Genomic DNA, 27,274 nt, shown 5'->3' with positions numbered 1-27,274 from the left:
TCTGATTTAAACCCTTGATGAACAATCAGCACAGGTCACATTATTGCACATATGAGATTAATTTACTCCCTGCAGAACACAGAGTGATGTTATTACAGGAAAATCAATGTCCCTCTTGTTGTTCTCCGGGGGTGGACAGGGTGTATGCACATCTGCTCTCATAATACAACTGCTGACCTTGCTGTCAGAGAGTGAGGCAGATAGAGGTTGCGGTGAAAAAAGGCAGACCAGCCGGACGGCCGCGTTGTTTATCAAAGCTTTATCAAGCCGCCCGGTCCTCTCACAGACTCGTGACATCAGATTGCGGGTCAGCCAGCCAGCCAGCCAGGGTGCACCTCAGCTGAGAAAACGCCGGCACATGTCGACGGAGGACGATAACCTTCTAAGATTACAGGGCTGATTTAGACTCAAGAGTACAGTGTTGTCTTTACCTCTTTTTGTAAGAAATAATCCAATATAATTATTAAAATGTATTTCTGTCACTTTCACACACAGATTCTGTCGACTTTTTTAATCTCTGAAATTACAGTACACAGCATGGGTGACCTTTTGACCGCCTGTGGAGGACATGTCCATATGACGGGTGGGGGAGGGGGAGCTCTGGGACAGAAAGACTCCCTTTAACCCAGTGAGCGTGTCCTCTTTTGTCCTCTCCTGTTTCTATGAACTCGATGGGAAGTCAACAAATGCTAACCAAGGACACGCACAGAAAAAAAAAAAACGTATGACATTCTGATTTGAAATGAAAGAAAGTAGTAAAATGGAAACTGCAGTTGATTTTAGAACAATGTGAAAGCTTATCGTAAATACATTTAGTTTTTAAAAGAAAAACATAATGATATTACTTTAAATAATCGTCTCTGACAATCAGAATCATTTATGTACATGTTAATTTATTTTGATGCTTTGCAAAAATATTCATACGCCTTGAACCGTTTCCCCATTTTATCATATTATAGCACAACTGTAGTCCATAATTGTTGAAGGAAAGCTAAAGTAAGTTTTTTTTATCACATTATTTTTCAAAAATCAAAACCTAAAATGCATGCTCTACTGAGTCAATACATTGTGGAACCAACTTAGCTGCAAAGTGACCCTTCACCCCAGTATCAAAGCTTTGCAGTCTACAAGCTAGCTGTCCTCCCTCAATCTAACTTCTAGTGCCAGCATGATGCCTGAATTACCTAAATGTGTATTGCAAATGTTCTACCACTTTTGGTTTTATGCATGTTGGTCAGAAGGTTTGTTTTAATCTTGTCTGACCAAAGCCCCTAATTCCACAAAGATGGCAAAGATTAATTGTTAAATAGTGTGGATTTCTGCAGATTTCTTCTTCTCTAAATGATGCTCTATTTTTAGGTAGGTTTGCAATTGTCCTAATCTTGTTTATGTTTTTAGATTATGGCTTAAACACTGCTGCTTAATAAACAAATTCCACACAGGAGAAGCCGATGTGCTAATGTGACCCTCTTCTGAGGGTGTATTAGTTGCAGAGGAATATCAGGCTAAAGGGGGTTCGATATATCTAGCTTTTAACACCAACATATCACATGTTCTAGTTTATGTTTTACATAAAATTATGTTGAAGGATGTAAATGTGATCTAATGTGTTGGAAATAAAACCATTTATGGGTCTCACTAATCCATAAAACTAGAATAGATTAAAATAAAATATTTTTTTTTTTAGATTACAGCCCACATTTGCCTTAGAAATCATACCTGGAATGATTTTACAAGCACACAGCAGAGAATCAGGACTGAGCAGTTAAAGCCGTTTAGAAAAGTATTTCCTTTTATAAGATCAAATGTTATATGTTAACTTTTCGGTTTCCTGATCCGTTTCAAAACCGGGAAGGTTCTAGGAACATTTATTTACCAAGTGGTCAGAGGCTTTTATTTCAGACATTTAATTTTTTTGCCCATATCCCTGACTTTAAACACACAAGTTTCTCTAAAATGGACATGTAGGCCATTATCACCACATTGGCTATGAGTGTTGATAATATAGTACGCTTCAGCGACCTAAACTATTCAAGCTGCTTTTAGGAATTTTAAATACAGTTCACATCATCTGCAAGTCTGAATACATTTCCTGTTTGAAGATGAACTAAACAGATATTTTATGACCTATTTTAAACATTAATAACAAACAGCATTTAGGCCTACATCTCCAGACACTCCAAAAAGTCTGATCAGAGCCTGCTTCACTTTGCAAAATATAAACCAAGGCAATAGTTTCATATTTGATGCATCAGGTGTGGTGTAAAGTCAAAGAGCAACTTGTGAATCTCAGGATCCAAAATATAGCAAATATTCACTAATTTATTGGCTCCAATTTTGTTAAGTTTTGGAAATTGGTGATTGATTGATATTTAGATGTAAAACCGACTGTATCCACCTATTTCAATGCTGAGAACTGAAACATGAGACTGAAAGATTCAGGATAAAAACGATAAAATTTCTGCACTGGTCAAAATTAGAATTATTATATATATTATAATCTTGTCATGCTTTTTAAAGATCAATTATGGGAGGGGAAAAAGGATAAATGCAGATAAATCCCCTAAGATTGTGACCTAATCTCAGTGCAAATGAAGCTAAAAGAGCAACACCTTTATTTTGATATTATTGAAATAAAACTATAATTTTAAAAAAGTGAAATAGATCCAAGTGACCAATAAGTTATGATTTCTTTGTTAGCTCATAAAATAAAAAATATATTTAATATTGCATCTTCATTACATGGGCCAAAACAGAGCAGGACTAGTTCTATGGGGGCACTGCCCCCCTACTGCCCCCTGTCTAGAACCACCCATGCATTTCACAAAAACAAATGGGATCTGAAGCCTCTAGTAGTTCCACTAATCACTAACTTCTCTACGCCTAGCAACTTTCCACTAGCCTAATTTTAAATGTGATTATATTGTTGAAAAACATTGGTATTACAGACGCATATTAAAAATTATTTCCTTATAACTATTACTTTTTAATATGTTGAATACCTGCTTTTACACGTCCTAGTGGTCTTCAAGGTCTTTAATACAGGGATGCTGCTATTTTACTAGAGAGACGCTGAAGGGTGGAATTAGGAGACCAAGGTGCAATGGATCTATACAGTACCTCTTAATTTTTTTTTATTTTGTATTTGCATAAGTTTATTTGCAGTGCATGTAAAATAAAAATAATAATAATAAAAAATAATAATAAATATATCGGCTGAATAAGCTGATCAGGGAGGCCAGCTTTCCGATTGGATGCCCTCTGGACTCAGTGCAGGAGGTGGGAAACAAAAGAATCTTAACTAAATTAACATCTCTGCTGGATAATCTCTCCCACCCAATGCATGAAGCTGTTGCAGAACTGGAGAGCTCCTATAGTGACATACTGCTGCACCTTAAATGCACCAGAGACCGTTATCACAGATCCTTCCTCCTCACAGCTGGAAGACTCTATTGCCATCACTGTTCCCAACAATCTCAATAAGTTGTTACATTCATGCTGATTTTACAGTTTCTCTTTTAGTCAGTCATATAACATGCTGCTGTCATTTTGCACATGTCTGATGTTGCTGTAATTTTTCAAATCTCCATCACTGTAAAAATTGTCATAGCTTGATGTTTGAATTACTTTGATGTGTATTGCAAATTTTCTACCACTTTTGGTTTTATGCATGTTGGTCAGAAGTTTTTTTTTTTAAATCTCATCTGACCAAAGCCCCTAATTCCACATGCAAACTGTGTTCCACTGATACACTTCTGACAAACAGCAAGAAGAACTTCCTTTCCACTACAGTTTCCTTCTAGCACCAAATTTGCAACGATTAATAGTTGTCCTGTCGACAGAAAAGTGTGGAATTTTGCACATCTCTGATGTTGCTGCTATTTCCAAATATCCATTACTGTAAAAAAGTTCGTAGCTGTATATTGGTTATTTATTCTCAAGATGCACAGTATTTATATTGTTAAAACACTTCACAGTACAATACTTTATTGTTTATCTTTTAACTCTTCACTATTATACATATTTTTGTGACAATTTTTTCTATAATGTTTTTGCTGCTGTAAACACCAGAATAACCCCATTGTGGAACAATTAAGGGATTTTCTATTCTATTCCGTTCTATTCTATTCTTTTCTATTCTATTCTATTCTATTATATTCTATTATATCCTGTTGTATTCTTTTCTATTCTATTATATTCTACTCTAATCTATTATATTCTATTATATTCCATTCTATACTATTGTACTCTACTCTATTTTATTCTATTATATTCCATTCTATTCTATTTTACTCTACTCAATTTTATTTTAATATATTCCATTCTATTCTTTACTATTCTTTCCATTCTATTCTACTCTACTCTATTATATTTTATTATATTCCATTATATTCTATTGTACTCTATTTTATTCTATTCTACTCTACTCTAATCTATTTTATTATATTATATCCCATTGTATGCTATTCTACCTTACTCTATTATTATATTCCGTTTATTTTCTATTCTATTCTGTTCTATTGTAAATATGCAGATTAAAAGGATGATTCTGGTTAGTTTTTAATCCAAACTTTGACCACAGTAACACCGCCTCAAACACCTACTTTATGTACAGGCGAAAACCCAAAGTTTCTAGAAGCGCCCCTGACATCTGCTCCGCACGGCTGGAGGGCGAAAAAATAAAAATCCCAAGTCCCAGACCGTGCTAGACAGACAGACAGACAGGAGGACCGACAGACGACAGACACCCCCGCATAGTTTCCGTCAGCCGGGTGACGTCTCCGCCTCTCAGTCAGTGTGCGGTGTGACGTTGCGGGCCAGTAGTGGAGCCTCTATCTGCATCTCCTTCATGCGAGGCTTTTCCAGTGCTGAGAAGGAGCCGAGCGGAGAGGACGAGGCGGACGGCGTTCAGGCAAGTGTCGCTTACTATAAATAACGGTTACTAAAAAAAATGAATAAATAGAAATATAGTTTGGAAACAAATCGGTTAGAGAAAGGGGGGCGTTTTATAGTTTAGTGATTTACGGTTGAACTCCGGAGATAGGGTGAAGCTAATCTCCTTTAGCCTGCCGTATTATCGGCCACTGTGCCGCGGAGGTTGGTCCAAATGAAGCTCGGTGTCTGAGAGTGTCGGAGCGGACAGCAGCTCCTTCAGCTCCGGCTGTCTGTGTCTGAGCTCCTGCTGAGAGCTCCGGGATTTTCTCTCATTCCCAAATCGGACTGAGCTCATCATTTCTTTTTTTTTTTTACTCATTCATTTCTCCTTGCCCCCTTTTTTTCTTTTAATAAGTGAAACGGCACCTTTACTCCACCGCTTCTCCGTTTCTAAAGCGATTTCACGCTTAAAAAGTGGAATATTTCCAGTTTGGTTTCCGACCGCAGCGCAGTCCGATAAACACCGCGGTCGGAAACCCGAGCAGAGGAGCGGCGAGTGGCGGAGCAGACTGGAGCAGACAGTGAATGTCATTATCAGCACTGTCTGCATACCAGGAGCAGGAGGAGGAGGAGGAGGAGCAGGGCATTACGCGGTGTCCTTGCAGCAAAAAAAAAAAAAATTATATTAGAAGTGGAGGGAGCGACATTTAGGAGGTTTACGGTTCTGTGAACCAGATCCACATTTTCCTTTAATTGAATCTCTTCAGTTGATGTCTGATGAAGCAAAGATGCTGAATCACAGAAGAACAGATGATGCTCAATCACTGCATTAAATTAAGCTATTCATTTTTTTTATTATAAGGGCCATATTCTTTCCAACATCTCTGATGGATTCAATTTAACATGTTATACAGGCAGAGGCGTAGCCAGAAAATTTAACTAAGGGTGGCCAGGCACCAGAACCTCAGGGTCAATCTACACGGTTCCAACAGGAAAATGAACGACCACAGCATCCATATTTTCTAAATAAAGACTGAAGGGCAGATTAGACTTCTGCAACCGCACACATCAAATGTCGGGAACCTGTTTTGCTGGTATGCTTCTGCAACGTCGGTCTGAAATTTCTAAGGACGCACAGCAGTTTCCCACCAAAGCGCAAGGGGGAGCCTATTGGAGAACTTCGGCGGATGGTCACGAGGACTTCTTCGGCGACGTCGGCGGGAGTGTTTATTTTTCCAAAATTTTCTGAGGCATAGTACAAGTGGTTGTAGATCCAAACCTCCTCTATCAACCTTTCGTCGTGGTTTTCCAATGTTGTTACTCCTTGGTTTTTAAAAAATGACGCCCCCTGGCACAGAATCGAGAAGGATGACCACACAGACAGCTGGAAAGGCTTACCAAGGACCAATCACAGCTGCTTTTTGTCTGCGCACTTCCGCTTGAGGTCTGCGCCGCTGCGACTGTCTGACGTGTAGTCAGGATTTTTTTTTTGGGTGCACGGAGACAGATTTGATGCTTGCAGAGGCTATGTGTCAGAAGCATAAATTGGCTTTAACTATACTTTCCTAAAGCCTTCGCTAACAAATAGACACATATTTTTAAACATCTGTGCTTTCTAGAAAAAAGGTATAGTGGATAAAATTCTTTCAGGTTTGAGCTCTGGGGTGAACATCCTATTTATTGTAATTACTTCCCTACTTTTATCAATAATCATTCTGCATAAAATTTATATTAACAAGTATTAATATCTACATAAATTGATTATTTAATAAGTTTTTATTAAAATAGTTATGTATCTATGATTTTCACTGAAGTCTTCTGGATCATTTGCATCATTTTCTCTTTCCAAATAACACAAGTTCTGAAAAGAGCAGGAATTCTGTATTTATCATCTTTTATGTTAGTATATTGATCTGCATAATTAACCACAGTGTTGTTGTTGTCAAGTAACAGTTAAGATATGAAAAATTTAAACATTTTGAATATTCCACCTAAGAGTAGTACTGCTCCCACTATCTGTATTAGAGGGGGAAAAATGGTAGGGGTGGGCATGGCCACCCCTGGCCCCCCATCTAGCTCTGCCCCTGTATACAGTGCTCTAGACAACTCAAAGTTGGGAAGGATTATTTTACATTAATGACAGTTGATCTGAAATACAGTTTAAACTTTTATTTTCCAGCGGTGTCAGACAGCAATCCTCAGGGGCCAATGTGTTGGCCCCGTTTGAACACACATGAATCAAACCGTTTTAAAACAGGGACACATCTAAGACATGAAGGACACCTTGATGCAGGAGCTGGTTACGTTCAATCGATGGAAACTCAAGGATTGACCCTTTTTAAATGTTTCCCACATTAAAAACAACAATGCAGCTCATTTTTGGACCGACTAGAACTGCACTAATCGGATTATCTATAAAATACAGTAACTGATTTTGTTTGTAAAAGTAAAATTATTGCTGGTTTCCAATTTGACATAATTATTCTGCAGCAATGACACGCTGCAGTTTAAACCTGTCATTGCTGCAGAAAAACAACAAATGCAGCTGTTTTGATTGTATTTGGGTAAAAAGAGGAGAATTTAAAAGTGAAATTTTAAGGATTTATTTTTGACTTTACTTCATTAGTGATATATGGGCTCCAGTTGTAAACTACGACACAAAAACAGGTTAAATCTGGACAGAAATACGTTAAAGACATACATATTACTTTTTTTTTTTATTCAAATGCTAATTATTAAGACATTTGTGGGTTCCTCATGAACATCAGACAATTCCAACATGGACAGAATCATATAACACTTAACAGATTCTGTTAAAATACAGCTCCTATTATAAATATTTTTTAAAGCTTCTCTAGGCCTCTTGACCTCATTAGATGAAGAAGTGAAAAAGCACCCTTTTTTCTGGCTCTGATTCAAGCAGATTCATTTAAAGCCCTTCAGTCAAGTACCTACTTATAGCTTCTGATCGGATACCAGCGTTGCTGTCATCGAAGGAGCCCCCAGAAGGTGGCTCCCTGTAGCCCACCGTTTATACTGCATTTAAACGTCCGCAACCATGCAAACTGATAACCTGAGAGATAATAAATGGATCCGTGTGACTAGTGGCTTACAAAAATGATTAAAATTCTAATTCCTTGTCTTGGTTAGTGTTGCCACAGTTTAAATAGCGACCAGCGGATTGCTGCTGGCTTTGGGCTGGAGGAGAAAACAGGGAGGAAAGTCTGACCGGGTTTTTTTATTTGTTTTTAATGGGAATTTCAGGCCGAAGAGACGGCAGAGTGTGAATGCATGGGAAGGGACGCTTTCATTTGCAAAATGAGATTTTTTTTTCTCAGCCATTGTGAGTCAGCCCTCCCCATTAACAATGTAATGAGCTAAAGGGGGCAGGGCGGTGGAGGATCTCACCCTGCCAAGTCTTGGTAAACTGGTTTGTTAAAATTCTCACTTTGCATTTGAGAACTCTGTTCTAAAACCCTTTGGTGGACTGCATGATGTAAATTTTTTTTTGGTCCTGTGTTTGTGTGAAGTGGGTTAATGGCCATTTGGTTCAGTGGACCATGCTGGCAGCCTCTGCCCTCTGCAGCCCAAAGCAGGGGAAGCATAAAACATGACACTCTTTATGGATGTTTCATGCTCTGTAACAATTTTTTAATGAGAATCAGGAACAGAATGTACAGTGGTTTGGATGAGAAAAATGACCATTCAACTTCTGTATGTGTTAAATTTTGACAACCACAAAAACCCTCTGTATTTGTTAGAATTGGATGCTGGAGACAAACACATAGTTCTCTAACTGTAATGTGAAAGGAAAATGATGTGTGGTTTTTAAACACTTCTATGAATGGAAATCTGAAAAGTGTGCCTTGGATATCTGTTCAACCCTTCTTAACTCTGATAGCCCTAAATTAAACCTTCAGTAGTCGCCTAATTAGAGTCTGAATGTCTTAACGTTGGTATTACAGCTTTGCTTTGAAACCTTTGTATGTTTGTAGTTTAAGTGCTGGTGGCAGCATCTTGTATTTGGCTTGCTGTTTCTTCCCCTCATACAGCAAAGCATGATAGAAATAATGGAAACACAGATGGTGCTGGGGTAATCCTGGACCAAAACCTATGGGAGGTACAGTAGAGTAGTCCAGTTAAAGTCCCCAAACCATTGACTCAGGAAACCATGCATAAGTTTTCCTTTAACGTAACATTTATTTGCTGTAATTTTGTTAGTCTAGCTTCTAAAATCAGGATAAAATGTATTTAAATTTGCGGTTGTAACATTAGCTGTCAATTTTGCAAGGTTCTGTTTGAAAAGTCTTCTGATTTCCTTTTTCTTTCTTTCTTTCCTGTGTTTACAGACTGCGGATCAGAACCTTTAGAACTTACGGAACCATCATGCATGTTTCCAGCTACCGGAAGACTTGTGTCAATTAGAAAAGACTCGAGGAGGGAAAAAGGAAAACGAGAACCAGAAAACAGAAGCAAAAGCGGAGTGCAGTAATTCTAGTACTTGGAAATGGCCAGCACCCAGACCAGTTTGAAAACTCCTTTTAAAGACTTGACCTCATTTAAAGGAAACTGGAAGAGGCTGTACAGGGAGCGGATGGAGGATGCTCCCATAAAGAAGCGAGTGATGGCGGAGATCAACCTGAAGAGGCGCGGCTTGGACTCCCTCCCAAAACCCGCCAAGGTAAAGAAGGAGCAGACAGAAGATCGGAACCGCGAGGCCGAGCTGGACATTGACAGCCGGGGCGATCCACACCTCGTGGGCTCGGCTAAAGCTCTGGACCTGAGTCCTGGTCTCAAACATACGTTGGCCCAGTTCACCCTCAGCAGCCAGAGCTCCCTCGGGGGCCCCGCTGCGTTCTCGGCCCGTACAGGCCACGAGCATTCTCCTGCTGGAATGCCACCCTTGCCTTCCCCGCCTGTTTTAGGAGGGGGTCCCCTTCTGGTTCCCTGCGACAGCTCCAATGAGCTCACCCACTCCCTGTTGGAAGGAGAGTCCATCTCCTGCTTTGTCGTCGGTGGCGAGAAGCGGCTCTGCCTTCCTCAGGTGCTGAACTCAGTGCTGCGAGACTTCTCACTGCAGCAAATCAATACTGTGTGCGACGAGCTCTACGTCTACTGCTCTCGCTGTGACGCCGAGCAGCTGCACATTCTCAAGGTGCTGGGCATTCTGCCCTTTAACGCACCATCCTGCGGCCTCATCACTCTGACGGACGCACAGCGGCTATGCAACGCCCTCCTGCGTCCCGGGGCTGTGCTGCCGACTGACCCCAGCGGCAAGCTGTTGGCTCAGGGCCTGCTGAAGGAGAGCGAGGCCAGCTTCCAGGTGGAGCACCAGTGTCTGGGCAAATGTCAGGGCCTCTTCGTGCCACAGTTCTACACTCAGCCTGAGGCGCCATGCATCCAGTGCGTCGAATGCCAGCTGCTCTTTTCGCCACAGAAGTTTGTCATGCATTCACACAAGTCACCTGATAAGAGGACCTGCCACTGGGGCTTTGATTCAGCCAAGTGGCCCTGCTACCTGCAGCTTGCCAGGAAGTACCAGGGGACCCCCGAGGAGCCCAGACTCAAGAAGCTGCTGGACGAGGTCAAAGAGAAGTTTCACTATCAGCTGAAGAGTTCCCTCGATAAAGTAAGTTTCCCTTTGGAAAAAAAACCCTGCTGTCAGTTGTTTGTGGCATTGTTTTGTGTAGCATGCCGTGAAATCTCCATGACAACGCTAATACCTAGACATCGACGAAGATGAATTGTGTGGTCAACCTAAGATTCTTCAAAAATGTTTGACCTGTCAAGTCTGATTTCTATTTAAGAACTAACAGAAGAGTGCAGATCTAATTTGTTGTATTGCATTTAGCCTTCCTGTTATCTGCTAGGAATATTACTCTCTCACTTGGCTGCAGCTGGAGTAAACCCTGTTTTCACATACTGTAGCAAGTATATTTTCCTTAAGATACATCTTACATATCAGTAAGGACTTAGTAATAAATAATGCTTATAAAGTACTGAGTAATACTCTAATTAGTAGGGTCACATTGGATCTTCTTTACTCTTTACCAGGATCCACACTAAAGGTTTCTTCATGTACTGTGATTGGATTGATTAGACATAAACGGCTTTTTGGCTCTGGATCAAGCACTGTTTTTTTAAACATTTCTGACCAGTTGATCCAGATAAACACCGTCAGGTTCTGGTCTCTAATCCTACTTCTCGTATTGTCTTTTTTTATCAGAAATGATTCGTATTTTTTTATGTTTGTTTTATGTTTCTGGTTGGTTGTAGTTTGACCTATATGTGGCTTGTTTATTAGGCTGAAGCAGACTGCTTTTTTTTTTAAACCAGCGTTGACCCAGAGTGTGTCTGAATCTTGGGACAGGTGGTGACATCTGCCTCACTGGGTCTGATCAGACCTAAGTTAGTCCAGCTGGTCACAGTTGAGCAGGAAGCGCATCATTTGTTCCTTTTGCTGCGCGGGGGGGTCACCTGGAGGTCAGCAGCGGATGATGACGCTCATCAGGATTGGGGATAGTCTCTTATTTCTAGCACACATTTACATCAGTTCCATTAAATCCACTTTGTTTTTGTTAAGTAATCTGGGGATGTTAATTTTTTTCTGTAGGCGCGTTTTCTAGAACTCCTTAAGCTGGAGGCCAACCCGAAATTAAAAACGCTTCATTCAATTTCTTCAGCTCATCTATGAGGCTCTTGATTGCCTGATAGTCGTTCTTGTTCTATCTTGTTGCTTCAGGGTGGAAAAAACCCAACATGTCAATATATGATCAAAGCCACAAGGCCAGCAAGTCTATAAAAAAGTCAACAGCCGCTGAGGGAAAAGCTGTAGATTTTCTCTCCCTGCCATGAAGTGCTTTATGTCTCCTGACCTGCCTTTGACCACAGCGGGACCCCCCCTCCCCCCAATCTTGTATTGTTTCTGGATGTTTTTGTCTGTTTCTGTGGTTTGTTCGTCCCTTTGATGCACAAATGCAGATATTTTTTTTCCCCCTTAGACTCAAAGCAAAACCAACACCCCTCACCAACATGGTTTATTTGTCACCTCTCCTTACAAAGCTCCTGCATTATGTGCATCGCTAGAGTAAAGGGAGAAACGCGTCAATGTTTGTGGATGTGAAATCGACAAAATGATTTTCCTCTTCCGTGTCTGGTTAGATCGGAGCGTGCGGAAAAGGCTGTCTGCTGTCTCTCCTCGCATCCTGACCGCATTCCTGTCCCTCCCCTTCCCAAATCTGCAATTCTGAGGTTTCAGACGTTAACTTCTCAGAAGGGAAAAATACATTTTTATTACCACAGAGGAAAAAAAAGAATTGCAGGGAACAAAAAATTGACTCAGGCGACAAAAGCACAGAAGCATCTGTATGTCATGTTAGATTATAAATCCTATCATCTCTGTGTTTTTTTTTTTTTTTGTGTCAGACGCCGTTGCTCTACGTGTGTGTGTATGTGTGAAAAGCAGATAATTGGAGGCCGGTGTGACACAATTTTAGTCTCTCTGTCTCACACTTTGTCAGGCGCTCTGGAGTCGCACCACAGTTTGAGGTGCTGTCTTCTGTCTGAGGTGATTTCCACACTCTTTCGCTTAACGTCAGCGCTGGTGGTGACGACGTTTTGCCTAAAGGTGGCCTCTGTTTGTGCTCCTGTTAAAGACGTGTTTAAAAAAAAAAAGAAACAAAAAATTCCCACGATCTTGGCCAGCTGATCTTCAGTACTATTCATTACATGACCATTTTACTCAGTTCTGCGTGCGCCCCAAAGTCATAGCTGTGGGGGAAGTAGCATATTTCCTTCTCCTTGGAGTGTACGTCACAAGCTATAGGTATGATGTAGGGCGCGTGTTGCTGTGGGCCTCCCTTTCCTTGGCACTGGGAACTCCCAACAAGTTTCTAATAAAATAAAACAATCTGGTTGGGCTGGTTGAAATGGCTTAAATATCTAATCTACAATTTTTTTCTTTGCCCCATGCCATATCCGAAACTATTCTAGGCTGTTTTCATAATGAAAATAACTTATTTTAAGAGCATAAAGTGATGAACTGATGTAGGGAAAAAAAAAATCTGATTTTCCAAAGATGTAATCTTTATAAACAAAAAGTCCAATTAATTAATTTTCTAATTCCCCAGCTCTAAAACTTGCTGTATTTGTTTTCTTTTTGTTAGTTTGGTCCTACATTAAAGGACCATTCCACATTTTTAACAGATCCAGGACAAAGCTAAAGCTTTTTAAAGGCACCATCTCTAAATGGGTGTGATTTATAACAGCTGTTTAATGGGTGAAAAAGCACCTAATACCAACTGTGAGCACAGTAGTGGACCTGTGATGTTTGGGCTGGTTTTCTGCAAACTCTTTTAGAGCACATGGAATCATAAGCTATTTAAACCTCCTGTGATAAAATAAGTAAAAGGTTACTGCTAGTAATCCTAAGTAGACCTTTGTTTGTTTGGGTGGATAAGGATCCAAAACAACAGAATTTATGCCAGGGTTAAATTTGTCTTCATTTTTTTGGATGATTATGTTGCTGTTTGAAGTAGAATTTGACTTCGGCTTTGAATGCACATCTGTTTTCAGAGAAATAGAAAGAGACAATGGAACATGTTCCTGGAGAGATTCCACCATGGAGGTCCTCCAGGAAGCAGGTGATTTTTGATGACTCCTGTCTCCGCCGCTCCCCCTCCGCCTGAGAGCGGATGTATGAGTGTAGAAAAGGTCAATAGTTGGAGAACAAGGTGACCCCATAGCGTCCCACTTCACTTTGTCACAGCGCAGCGCTTCCTCTCCAAGTACAGCCTGACCTTGTGCGTAAATGAGTTCATATGTGTGCGCAGAGGAAGCCAGGAGGACATGTCTCTCAGCCCCTGAACATCCTCCAGACTCTTGGTGTCCAGCCGCCTCCACCGGCTGAGTGACTCAGTTTTTCCATATCCCAGTGGATGTGAGTAGAAGGCCGACCATACAGCCACGCATGCCTTAAAAAAATGGCTGGCATCTTCCTGTGTTGGTTCTAACCTTAAACATGGACCCCCCTTATTGACACACGGCGTCAATGTGAGCTTTTACTGGCGGTTCAGCTCTTACCAGAGGGTGATGAGATGGGACCCAGGCAAAAACCGCCCTCTGGAAGTTGTTTTTTCTTTCTCTCTCAAATGGCTAGAAAGTCCCATATCCTGTTGGGAGTGTTTGGTTTAAGTAGGTGCATTTAAAAGCTCTGGGACCTGCGCTCCGTAAATGGCGCCTTGTGCCTGCAGGGCCGGCTGCCCTGTCTGCAGATCGCTGCTGTGTAAATAGAATTTGCTTGACGGACGCCACGAACAGACAGCAGCATCGAGCCGAAGCCTTATTAAACAGATTATTTTGGTACTCCACAAACAATGGTCTCATTTTGGCCACATCAGCCTGTGACAGTCGCTCATACTCAACAGTCAGACAGACATCAGGTGGCGTCATGTGTTTTGTTTTTGGTTTCTTCTCTTTCCTTTATTTGGTTTTCAAAGAAGACAGGAAGTATCACAACACATTCGGATTTGCTGCATCAGTTGTCCTCGTTTTAGCCAAGCATTGCAAAACACCCAAACACACATTTCACATGGTTAAACTAGTCGGTTCTTTTCCCCTTAGGTAAAAAGAATAAACTTCCCACATTTACGCCATGCGAGCACAACCCCCCCCTGACATGTGTTGCCTATTTGCCTCGGCCCTGTTCTGCAGTGTCTAGCTGGCCCAGAGTCAGAGGAGTCAGACGGAGGGAACAGCCTTCGCTCTGTCTGCCCCCCCCCCCAGCCCGGCTGACACAGAGGCTGCGGCACAGACGGCAGACAGCTGTATCTCACTCTGGCTTCCTCTGTTTGCTATTTGGAAACCAGTGACTTCATTACCACAGAGCAGCGCAGCTGTACTCTCTGGCTGGCTCCCGGGCAGTCTGCTCTGCTCTGTCTGTCCGTCTGTCTGGTGCTCACATCTAATTGGATTTAGCAAACATGCTAATTAGGCGAAAGCCGGCGTGTCATTCTGACTGCATGATAATTCTGATAAACGATACAGAAGTATTACAAAGAAATTTCCCTTGGTGTGCAGCAACGTTCTGGGAGGGTGTCAACGCTGCTCCATACATCTGCTTCATACCCTCATGGTCTACCTACAGTCGATTTGCAATCCTTTGCTCATCTCCTTCCTCCCTAGCCCACTTCGTATCTCTGAATGCCCCCCAGGCTCCAATCAGCCAGCAGTAACAAAGTAGGCGGTCAAATGACCCGATAAGTCGATCGTTACATCAGCAATAAGACCACTTGTGTGCGCCTACGAGTCGGATGGAAGGAAAGGCCAGCGGTTATTGATCAGGTCTGCAGCCTTGATGAATGTGGCGAGGTATGGATGGCATGAGACGGAGAGGCAAGGAGAGAGACATATGGAGATGGGAGGAGAGGAAAATGGAGAAATATTAGGAAAAGAAAGGAAAGAGTTGGTGTTAAGCCCCCGCAGACCAGACTGGATGTTATTCAGTCATAAACAACTCCTCACTGTGGTGGTCCTCCATGCCACAGGCCTCATCCATGTGCTTCTTACTGGGGGGAATTGGGGCCCATCTATCCTCTCCCTTCATGCTGAAAATTAACCCCTGCTGGACATGAGCTGAACCTTCCATCTGCTCTATGACAGCCTGCCTAGTTGGCCGTTTGCTTTCATTCAACACACCCAGGCCTTTAGACCCTCATAGTGGAGTTTCTACAGAATCGTTTGCCCCTCATACCAAACACTGAACCACATTTATCCGAACCTGCTGTAGCTCCCTGCTTAGCAGTGTTAGTGTGTATAGCCATGCTGCCTGTTGTAAAAGATTGAGCGGGGCCCCTCCAGGTTAGAGGAGCTGAGCCAAAGGGGCCCCTTCAGTGTGTCACCATCAGGTCAGTACCAGTATTCCAGTGCTGTAATCGGACTGCAGCTCCCTGGAGGAATGCCAAAGTCATTACTTTTGAGTCTTTGTCTTAAATCGACAAGAATATGCTGAGGTTTTAGGTTCCGCAGTATATCCAGGGGGCCACAGTTCCCATCTTTGCATGGCTTAGTCCTGCATAGGCTCAGAGTGCCAACATTAGATGAAATGAAGCATTGTCTCATTGGTGCATCCTCTCTCACCTGGTTGCAGGTTGTAGTTCTGCTCTATTTTTTTTCACCCAACATAAAGAAATGTTGAGGTTCTAAGCTTCTAAATCTTTAAATCCTTTAAGGAGATATGAGGTAATCTATTAATCACTGATGTAGGTGGAAATAGCTAGTTATCAGCTTCATTGGCCGGTCCGTAATAGAAAAATCCAATTAATTTCTGATCAATGAACACAGCATTTTTTAAACACTAAAATTATCTAATGGCCGACCAAGCTGCTAAAACCAGCTAGCTGTGACACATTATAGCGCACTTTAAAATCTTACGCACTATGTAGCCGATGACAATTGATTTTTTTGAGGCGCCCATTTGGATTATTTTCTTCTCATTTTAAAACACTCTAAGATGAAATTGCGATTTACGTTTTTGGTTTCCAAGGCACTATATGAATCCAAAATAAATGTCAGAATGTCACTTTTTTCTTCCCCTTGAACCCAGAAAAGTGCACCAAAATGCATGTTTGTTTTTTTTTTAATCTAAACTAAATGAAAGAAATCATATTTCACCAATTTAGGGGGCCTATCCAGGGGAGATCTCGCTGAATTGCTGACAATTTTAATGATTTTACTCTATGAGTCGACCAATTGTCTAACTGGAATTGTGTTTAACAAACGGAAATCAATCCCCAGCCTTCATGTTTTCTATAATATCACCTAATATTCAATATTTTATTTAAAATACTATATTTTGGTATATTTTGCATGTCCATATAGTAGGAATGAATGATCTTCAGATTGAGTCTCATGGCAAATATTTGGCTTCTGGACTGACTTAAACCAGATTCATTTATGATTTTTAAAACGCCTCCAAGCTGTCTGGTTGCCCTGCACTGAAAGCAGTCTATAAAGTGAAGCTTTTGATTTTCTAGTAGTTTTATTTTTTGGGAAAGTACGGTATTATTAGTTATTGTTTTTTTTTTTTTATAATGGTTGCAGCTATCATCCTGGTTGATGGCAACCTTGCAGAATTTCAAAGATGCCTGAGCTCACTTTTTGTGTAAATCATGGAATAGTTTACTTCTGAGCGGCTGAGATGGCTCTGTCTGTACACAGGAGCCTCCGCCAGGTCTGCCAACAGTAACACAGACTAAACAAACCTGCCAAGCCCCTCCCAGCCGTCCTTCAGGCTTTAAAAGTGTCCCAGACTGACAGCTTGTTTGCATGTTTGCCTCAGACTGCCTCTCCTCCCCTCGGGGCACCAGACCAGTTTGTTGCTTCTAAGGAAAACCAGGCATTTAACAAGTGGGATCAGCAGCTCTGTGTAATGAGCTACGAGCCCAAACAAGACTGATCGGTGGAGGAGAAGCGCATCCGACCAGCTCGCCTCGGTTGTTTTCCATGAAACCGAGTAATGACCCTCCGTATTAATTAATCTACGTGTTGATGAGTAGATTAGCTGTCCGCTGTCTGGTCTCCATGGGAGCAGGTTGGTGTGTGCGACGGGGCCAGGCAGCACAGGGAAATGTACTGTACAGGCCCTGTGGGAGACTGCCAGGATCCTGGCGTTGTGTGCAAGCAGAGCGGGCGCGTTTGCATTCGAAAGGCTCCTCCCTGTGGGAACAGTGATTAATGAAGATAGAAATGGAGAAAACCAGAGACAAAGCTATCAGCAGGAGAACCAACATGTGCAGCACCCTGCGCTCCCTCATACACTCATGCAGGCATTCCAACTCCACCCCTCCCCCACAATCTCCCAGACGGGCAGATAAACAGGATATCAAAGGCGTGTCATAAGTCCCGCCGGGCCGCCGTGCTGCACATCCACAACACATTAAGCCCAGCCACCACAATGATCAATTATGCATGTAGCAAACACGGCTAAATCGGGGGAAACAGAGCTGCTGTTTGAAACGCCTCTCTTATCCATTTGTCACCTAGTTATTAGCTTTTGGGGTAATGCCTGTTGATCCTGGCATGCTAGTAACTTCTGAGGTTAGTCCTCCAGGTGAACTGCCCCAGTAATAACCCTCAGCAGCAGCCCAGTTAAGTTTTACCATCTATTGCTGTTACTCTCAGCCTCCAGTCTAGACAGCAGAATGAAAACGGAAAGCACAGCTCAAACCTGCTAGACTTGGTTTGCTTGCCCCTGCTCGTCTCACCTTTGCTCCACTAACTTCAAACACCTCCCAACTATTTTCTTCCCCTTCCACCGCCGGCGGTGTCTTCACCCAATAACTCCTCTGAGTGTAGTCGCTCGAGGCGAGACTGTTAACCAGGAAGCAGTCTGCACCAATGAGGAAGGGACATTTTGCACTTTGGGAAGCTCTTCTATCACTTTCAGCCCCTCTGTTGCCAAATGCTGGTGTGTTTATGTCGTGATTAATCCCTCCTGCATCAACTCCACTCATGGGATTCGTCGGTCTCACTAATATTTCTTTAGGCTCGTACACGGATATATACACTGTTTTCTTTTTCCTCATTTCCCTCAGGAGGTCGTAGCAGCTCCACTTGTTGCTGCAAATAGAGACTTGGTTCTGCAACTCCCTCTAGATTAGCTCTACGGCTAAAAGGCTCCTGACCACCTCATGCAACTATGAGCTGTAAATGGTAACTGCTTGTGTGAAACCAGTGGGAGTGGTTGACAAAGTGTAGAAAAGTGCCAAACTTTACACATCTAGAGGCTGACATGATTGGCTGTTCCGCTTCTTAAGGTAACAGCAGCTCTGGCTGCATGTTTAGGTGCGGTGTCCTGCTAGGACAGATGTTAAGCATGCCACTGCCACCACCATGTTGAATTGTGGGTATGGTGTCTCCAGGTTTAGTGTTAGTTTTCGGCCACGCATAACATAATAATTTCACACAAGTCTATTAATGAGGTATTTCCTGAAGGTTGCACTGGATTTTATTAGGGGGTATCGGAGTCAAGGGGTTAAATGCAAGCCACAGCATCTAAGTTTTTTATTTGTTAAAAAACATGCACCCTTTCCCATCAAAATAACATTTATGAGCTAGATTTTGTTGGTCTGTTACACGTAAACTTAGTGTAGAGACACAGTATGTGAATACGTCTGCAGAGCTGCAAAGTTTGCAGCATGGGTGTTCGCATCAGAACACCCATGCTGCTGGGGAGTCTGTTTCCCCTCGACTTTATCCTTCATACTTGCGGTATTTTATAACAACCTGGCTACAATTTAACCAGTTCCTGTGACATGTGCACATTGCAATGCCAGACATGTAATTTGTCATCGCTATCAAAATTAAGCGGCTGAGACACATCCTGATCGCTGATGAGGCCATCCTTAATGCATTTCTTCAGCAGAATGACTCATGTTGAATGGGATTTTGCAGACAGTCTAACGATGCAGCTTTTTCGGCAGGGTTGCGTTTTTTGTCTGTGTGTTTTTTTTGTTTTTTTTTGTCAGCTGCTCTGGCAGACAGCCATCCCCGCCTCGTTATTTTCTGTTCAGTAAGACTGGGCACCGTATGTGAGATGGAATGTCCTTGTCATTAACGGGACGTTCAAACGCGATGAGGTTTCTTCTCCTGCGCGATGACCCGCTAGTCGTCACAGTCTTGCAGGAACCCAGCAGATGTCCCAGCCTGAATCTCTTCGTGAAGCCACAGAGGGTCACGCGGTCAGACAAACTGACATAAAATGCAGCCACCAGCGGATACCCCCTCCTCCCCTCCATCACCCACCACCCCAGTGCTGTCCTGCAGCATGAGTCACGGTGCTCCATCCGTGCTGTGGTCTGCGCTCCACTCATCAGCGTCACAGTGGAGCCAGGACGAAGATTTATTACTGCGCTGGTCTCTCACTCAGTGCGTTTGATCTTCGCCCAGGTGTGTTCACTTAGTGCTCTGACTCAGGCCGCAACAAGATTTTTCCAAAGGCGAAAGGGTTTCTCGTGCTCTCTCTGTGCTGCAGAGCTTCTCTGGACATTAGTGGAGGATAAAAAGCAACCATGTTGTTTCAATTTAAAGTGTGGTTTTAGAATTTCCTTTAAAAACACTCACATTAACAAAAATCAGTGTTTCTTTCTAAACAATAGCCCGTGACGTGGTGAGTGATGGATTTTAACAGTGGTTTCTGGGTGTTTTTGTGTCTGACGGAGAGACGGTTGAGCCCCAGAGGTCTGTAGGGTGAAGCCAAGCTGCTCCTCCACTCAAGCCTTCAAACAAGCTCCTGCATGTAATATGAATGAGACCCCAGCTCCCTGCTGAACGGCCATCCTCCCAGAGCCTCTTTGAATTCAGCCACCTCTCTTTCCATGTGGTTGTGATGGATACCACCCTGCGGGGGCATTTTAGCCAGGTGAAAGCCTCTCTCTGTTGCATCGTGATGGTATCTTCAGTCTGTAGCTCACATTTTTCCACCAATGCCATCCCTCCCTCCATTTTTTTTTTTAACCCTCCTCTCCAGATTTATCTCTGGCTTTGACAGCTCAGACGTTAATGCTGCAGAACTGTATCCAAAGTAATAATTGAAATGTAAACTAAAATAAAATAAAAGTTTTTTTAAAAGGTTTGATTTACCAGTGCAGATGATTTCTCTCTAAGAGCGGTAAAGCAGAGGTGACTTGAGTCATTGATAGTTCCCTCAAAATGGGTTTTATTTATAAAGGTGACTTTTGAAAGTGTCCGTATTATGTTATATTAGCAATTAGCGTGGTTAGTGGTATGGAAATTCCTAAAAAAGCATCTATGTTCCCAAAAAGCTGCCAACACTTCCAAATCCATACATACAGAGGATAAAAGCTTGGATGGATAAATTAGAGCAACTGAGCTTTACTTTATTTAGCCTTCCTGTTATCTCCCCTAAGACTGGCTCTCTCTCTTGCACATTAAACTGCAGCATATTGTGGCTTGTTGTAAATTCCTATTATCTTTTTATAAATGTAGCTTCTTCTATCTATGCACATCCTCTGATTTCATTTTAAATAGCTGCTTGACTCTTCAATTTTTGTCCCCATCTGATTTCTCTGTGATAATGAAGCCTTAATTAAGTGTAATTAGAGATGCAGAGAATGATTTAAAGCAGGTTTAATGACTGAGCAACCCCTTGAATGGGGCGTTCTGAGGCCCCTTTAACTGAATGCTGTGTAAATTTAGTTTGGCCTTGAAAGCGGGTCGGGCTGTGTCTCCATTTTGTGTTTTTTCTCCTTCTGTAGTGATACCAGAGCATTGCTGGCTTGCTGACAGCCTCTCAGCATTCAGTCTGCTTAGCAACGCTCGTCCTCTCCTCAGCTCTCTCACTCCACTCTTGTCTCCAAGCGCTCGGAGTTGTTTCATCCGTGCGAATACTAAGCCAAGCTCCCTTGCTCCAAAAAAAAAGGCAACCAATTTAAATGCGGATTGTTTAACCAGTGCCCTGCCTTCCATCGAGCATGATTGAAAGAATTTCTGGAGAATATCTATGTATTTCACAAACCTACAATCCTGGTGCATGGTGTCCCAGTTAGAGCTTCGATGACGAGTACAGTCATCGGCAGACAAGACAAGGGCCCACTGGCCTCATTCTGAGCCGATGTGTCCTCCTGGGAGCGTGAAGTGTGTCTGCTCGTGTCTGTGTTTGCTGGCTCGCTGTAAACTGCGTCATCCTCCCACATTGCTGTTTGATGGAGCCATTGTTTGATAGGATGTCTGTTTACTCATGTGTGAGCATGCATCTCTGACTCTTTCTTCAGGCCCAGTTTGCTCATGCAGGTGAGCCTTGACAGCTTTGGTCGTTAATGATCGCTGCAAAGGGCCTCTGGGGAAGAAACGGCGGTGCTCGCTCAGTTCTGCACATGAGCAGTGCAGTCTACGACTATCCTCTGGATGCGTGGCTGTTAACAATTCGATGCTTCCGACTGACTCTGACTGCTAAATACAATGCATGCTACCATAACCAACCTAGCGTACTATTTCAAATCTTGGAATCCTTATTTTTTACTTTCTAACCGAGGTTATGATGAAGCAATAGATGCTGTCTGCACAGGGCTGTTAGTCACAGCTCCACAGACTCATCATGTGAAGTGTGACATAATTTAGTTGTACTTTTTGCTTATGAAGCAACGTCTGCAGGGAAAACTCATCGACCGCATTGTCTTTGGGTGCCGTTTAGTTAATGTTACGTAGCAAGGTGACTACCAAAGTGCTCTTTGGTAGTGTCTGTTATTTATAGCTCTAGGTTTATGCCAAATCCTCTGCTCTTTTTTTTTTTAAAGCAACATTTTTCAACTTTTATTTAGCTGCCCTGGCAAAATCTAGACTTTTTAAATGAATTTAACATCAAAAAGAATTTTGTTATTTTTATTATTAGTTATTTTTATGTCTTGGTAAATAATCTTGTCTCTACTTGAATTCTGTTTTTCAAAATTGCACCTTAATCCATTATACTTCCTTTAACTGGAAATAAAGTTAACTTCCCTGTTTATATAAGAAGCATATCATACGACCATCAGCATGTGGTTTAATGGACTTGTTTTGAGTTTAAGAAATTTAGATAAAGATGAGCTTTGATGCATAAAGGGATAATCTTTTCATTTGTCTTCAGTTTTGTTTAAAATGACTAACCCCATTTTTATTATTTTCTTTAAAGAGAAGTAATAAATTAATTGGGATCAGTCGGATTTAACTGTTATAGTTGAGGAAGAGGAATAAAAAAGTTGATTAAAAAAATAATTAGAGGTAGGCTGCTTAATCGTTGGACATGTGAATTCATCTGGAGCTGTCTGGCCTTGCATGTCGTGGCCAGAAGCCAAAGTAAGTTGGGAGCGTACCTGTCCTCATCTGCCCTCTGATGTGTGTGAGAGTAGAGCGGGTTGGTCTGTTTGTCTGGCTCAGATCTTTAACTCTATGTGGGCAAACAGGTGGGACAGATGTGTGAAAGAAAGGCCCTACATGCAGGCTGGTTGTCTCCTGTTTTCTTCCTTCTTTCTTTTTTATTTTATCTAATTGTAACTTCCAGTTTCTCCCACCTGTCAGACATCTCCTTTGTCTCTGTGCCTCTTATCTATCTGTGCAAGGCTGAACCAAAAGAAAAACATGTTGAGCAATCTCATTCTCTGCACGTACATCAAACAGAGACCACCGTCGCAGAGTGACCCCTTTCACATTCTTTCAGGACTGAGTCAAGATCTGAACTTGTAAACCTAAATTAAAGTCCGCTCATATGATTTCTGAGCCTGCAGTGAAAAGAAAAAAAAAAAAGAGAAAAAAGCAAACGGCAGAAAAAAAGGAATGTATGTAGGGTTAATTGCCCCACTTTACTGACTGCCTCCCCTGTGGCTGTTTATCGATTTGGCTGCTGAAACAAAGTGTGGCTCCCAGTCTGCGGATAAATGGCTTACTGGATTAAGACCATCATATAAAGGTCTCTGGAGCCTTCCCTGTGAGCTGCGCCAGGTGGGACCCCCTCCAGAGTAAACCCGGCAAGCAGAGTGGCAGTGGTGTTCCATGTTTGCAGCAGCCTCCAGAGCGTCCTCCTGTTTACGCTGTCTGTGAGGCTGGAGCAGAAACATAAATGGAAGCGTGTATCTCCAGTTTGATCTTTGACACAGCTGATGACTGCAGCAGTACAGGATGTGGTTTAGAAACAGACTGGGTGTGACTGACTGTCTCAGTTCTAGTGTGTTTCCGTACCCCCCCCCCCCGGTTGACTGTCTGAAGCTGATAGGAAGGGCACCCAAATAAAGTCTGTTTACTTCCTCATGTCAGAGGGGGAACAACCGAGCAGCAGGCTAATGGCTGCCGCCTGGGTTTGTGGTTCCTTCTAGGAACTGGTCTGTTTTTTTTCCCTTTATTCCCTGGCCATGGACATAATGGCTTTGATAAAGTGTTTTTTTTTTAAAGAGTATAAACTGCAAATAAAAATGCAATGCAATAACCTATCCCTTATTATACCCTCCATCTGATTTGCCGCTCTGCTTGTCGAGACAGGTTTTTACGATGTCTGTGTGTCGTTTATATACATGGGCAGGGTTTTTATTGTTTTACTGTAAGGTCAGTAGCCTGATTGCTGGTGTTTAACCGAGGATAATGAGTACAGAAAATAATCTTTAGACACCCTTCTCTGTTATCCATTACTCAGTTTCCTCCTCTTGGTCTGCACGACATTGATATTTTTTTTTTGTGAATTACAGTCACAAACTTGTATTGGTAACAACATTTATTGGTGAACACTCCATCTCCATGGTGGAGGCAGCATCATGCTGTGGGGAGCAAAAGTAAAGTGGGTTAGATATGTTGGTAGAGCGGATGGAGTAGAAAACCGTCCTGGAGGCTGCGAAGGATCATTTCAGCAAATCCCAATAAAATACAGTTTGTAGCTATGCAGTGTACTGTAAACGACTTGGAAAACTATTGTCAGGAAATGAATGTCTGTGCTTGCTCCAGCTCTCATTTTAAATCATTTAAAAAAGCTCATGCAGCACTTTACTACATGCATGTTTGTTCATTTTGCATGAAAGGAGACAGCGTGTGTATTTATAGCCCAGAGTCAACTTTGAGGTATGTCTGCTGCACTTAGACGGCAGTCATCTGGTGGCTCCACGTGACTGAGGAGGAGAGCCCGACCTTGGACCCGGCTGCGCTCTCTGTGAGGCAGTGTGTCAGTCTCTGTGCATGCCTGGCACCTTCGCCTCTAACCAACAAGCAGAGCCGCCATCCTTCCCAGTTCTCGCTCTCACTCGCATTCCCTGCAGCCTTCGACAGCAGAGAAAACAGCCGGCAGCCTCCTTTTTTATTTTTTTTCTCCCTTAAAGTGCCGATCCTTAATCTCGTGCAGAAATCAGCTGAATGAGTTGGAAATGCTTGTGCACAGGCAGACAAATCAATTACCCAATCCTGTCCTTGTATTAGATTTTTATGTAGCTTTTTTATGCTTCTTCTACACTAAAGTGATTCAAACATTTTTTAAGTGACGAGGCTCGGGTTAAATAGAGAGTGGGGGTTAAATGTTGAAGATGCAACCTAGTGTAGAAAAATGAAGCGTTTTCTCCCTGTTCACACTGATGTAGAGTCATGGATGTGTTTATTACCCTGCTATTGTCATTGTTTGATACAACTGCACTCCAAAAAAAAAGCTACTTTTTCTTTTTTTTCTTACTGCAGAAGTGTCACGTGTTGACGCCACAGTTGGAGCGGAGTGAACTGAGGCTTTGGAAGTGGGTCACTGTGGGGAGTTCACATGGCTGTTAGTGTCTAGAGCGGAGTGTAGCTGCAGCAGCAGGCAGCCTGCTGGTGATCAGGAACAACAGGGCAGAGTTCAGCAGGGCGAGCGCATGGAATGCTAATCCACATTATAAGGCGAGCCACGGCCTGACAAAGGGCTGCTTAAAAGCACGTCTGCCTCCGTCGGTGTGTGTGTGTGTGTGTCCAGGAACGTCTCTGATAAGCGAGGGGCTTCATTAGTGCAAGTAGCATCCTGGTTGACTAAAGTAAGGTGGGGGTGGAAGGAAAGAGGTGAGGACAGGGCTGTGTTGATATGTGTGAACGTTTGCTCTGCTCACGTTCATCAAGGACCAGAGAGCAGCAGTGATAATGAGCCTGGGTGTGCGCTTGTGTGGGTGGTGGGTGTAAAGCTGTCAGCTGTCAGGTGAGCAGGATTTACTATGAGAGACATGCGACCAGCGGGGGGGGGGACGAGACCATGAATATTGCTGTGAATTTTCCTTCTAACATCATCAAACAGATGGATCCATCCACAAGGATTATTTAATCGGATTAGATAAATCAATCAAACACAAGAGGATGTTTTAATTCATAATTCCTCTTATGAAGGGGAGCCAATCAGACCCTATGTGAGAATATAATCCATTTCTCATTAAGTTAGGAATAACTTATCAGTTGTATAGGTTTATTTCTACTCAGACCCGATTACTGCCTGATTGGTAGAGCCAAACAGTCAACTGACAACATGAAGTAGACCTAAAGATCTGAACAAACCATGATGAGAATAATGTTAATCATTTTAGTAGTGCTGAAAAGTTATTTTTCAGTCTTTGGGGTGATCAACTCAGCTCACCGTAAGAAATATCCTGAAGGGAACATCGTAGCCATCAGCTTGGAACCCTAGAGGTTATTCAAAGGAGAGTCCTCAAAAGAGCAGCAGTATGACCTCATCTTCATGTCTTAGGATAAAGAACATCTAGAAATATAAATCATGTTTTTTCTAATGGCCTAGTCAAAGTCCAGATATCCCTGTTATGACCTAAAATAAGCCCTGAACCCTTGGCCATGGTGCTTAATTTGACCGATTAAAGGGAGCTGTTGGGAAGAAGGCACATCGTTCCCGTCACTGCAGCGTTTTTTTTCCCCTCTTCCTAACTCTCCCTCCTTCCCTCCATCTTTTGCTGTCCCATCATCCCACCCTCCCTCTTCCACCCCTTCACTCAACCCCTCCCTTCAGTTCTGCAGTGCTTCCTCCTGTGCAGGAAAAGAGGAAAGAAAAAAAAAAAAGGAAAAACCACCAACCGTATGCGCTGTGGAGCTGACAAGCCCCCTGCTTTATGCACGCTCAGACACACCAGGCTGCACAGCCAGCTCCACTTGCATTTGCATGCTCATTCAGCCACGGCCTTGTAAATAAGGGACAATCCCCTGCTCGGCCTGCAGAAGAGACAACACAAATCAGTAGTTGTTTGTTTTTTGCATTTTAATCTAAACCTGTTCAGATAGAAGACTATTACTAATTTCCATGGAGGAGCTCGTTGAATTTACGGTGAAATAAAACAAGAACAGCAGTGTCTCTCTTTATGAGGCTGGGTTTCTGTTTGATAGCTGTTGAACAAGGTTTGAGGTCTGGGTGTGTGTCGTAGGCAGTAAAAGATAGCGTTTCTCAGACTGGATTAAAGCGATAAGAGAGAATTATTGTAATGTCAGAGAGGAATGCAGCTCGTATAAATGAAAAGCAGCGAGGGCCTGAATGTTACAATCATTTACGCGTATTGTTCTTAGCTTCCAAAACGACTGCATCTGTGTGGAGGAAAATCTTTTCCTCCAGTTGTTGAAAAGCTGTCTCCCTGCCATAGATGTAAGCTGTAAGCCTTTAAAAGGCTTGGGAGTCAATTATTGATGCTTTCTACAGCCCCCCATCTCATCCTCCCCTCTCTCTCTCAATCTTCATCTTCCTCTCTGCGTATGTTCCTACCCAGCCGGAGCTTCTCGTTCCTCTGGTGAAACCGTGCTACCCGTCGCTCCCCTTCAAAGTGCTTGTGTGTTGTGAGACCCGTCTGCCTCAGATAAGCATCAAGTGTGTCAGTTCGTGGCCTCTCGCTGAGCGTGCCCCGAATTTCTCCCCAAAACTCGCACA

General features: G+C 42.7%; 1 protein-coding gene across 1 annotated transcript in view; it reads left to right on the top strand.

Moving 5' to 3' along the window:
• Nucleotides 1-4,772: 4,772 nt before the first annotated feature.
• The window catches only part of skil (SKI-like proto-oncogene), a 36,701-nt gene continuing 14,199 nt past the window's right edge, over nt 4,773-27,274 (top strand). Inside the window, exons 1-2 of the mRNA XM_015389739.1 lie at nt 4,773-4,912; nt 9,225-10,504. Of these exons, the coding sequence (XP_015245225.1) occupies nt 9,383-10,504 (1,122 nt within the window). The 5' untranslated portion in view covers nt 4,773-4,912; nt 9,225-9,382. The remainder of the gene's footprint in view (nt 4,913-9,224; nt 10,505-27,274) is intronic.

This window comes from Cyprinodon variegatus, unplaced genomic scaffold (genome assembly GCF_000732505.1).
Source record: "Cyprinodon variegatus isolate N-32 unplaced genomic scaffold, C_variegatus-1.0 Scaffold471, whole genome shotgun sequence".
Lineage (NCBI taxonomy): Eukaryota > Metazoa > Chordata > Actinopteri > Cyprinodontiformes > Cyprinodontidae > Cyprinodon > Cyprinodon variegatus.
This window is presented reverse-complemented; position numbering and strand designations above follow the sequence as displayed.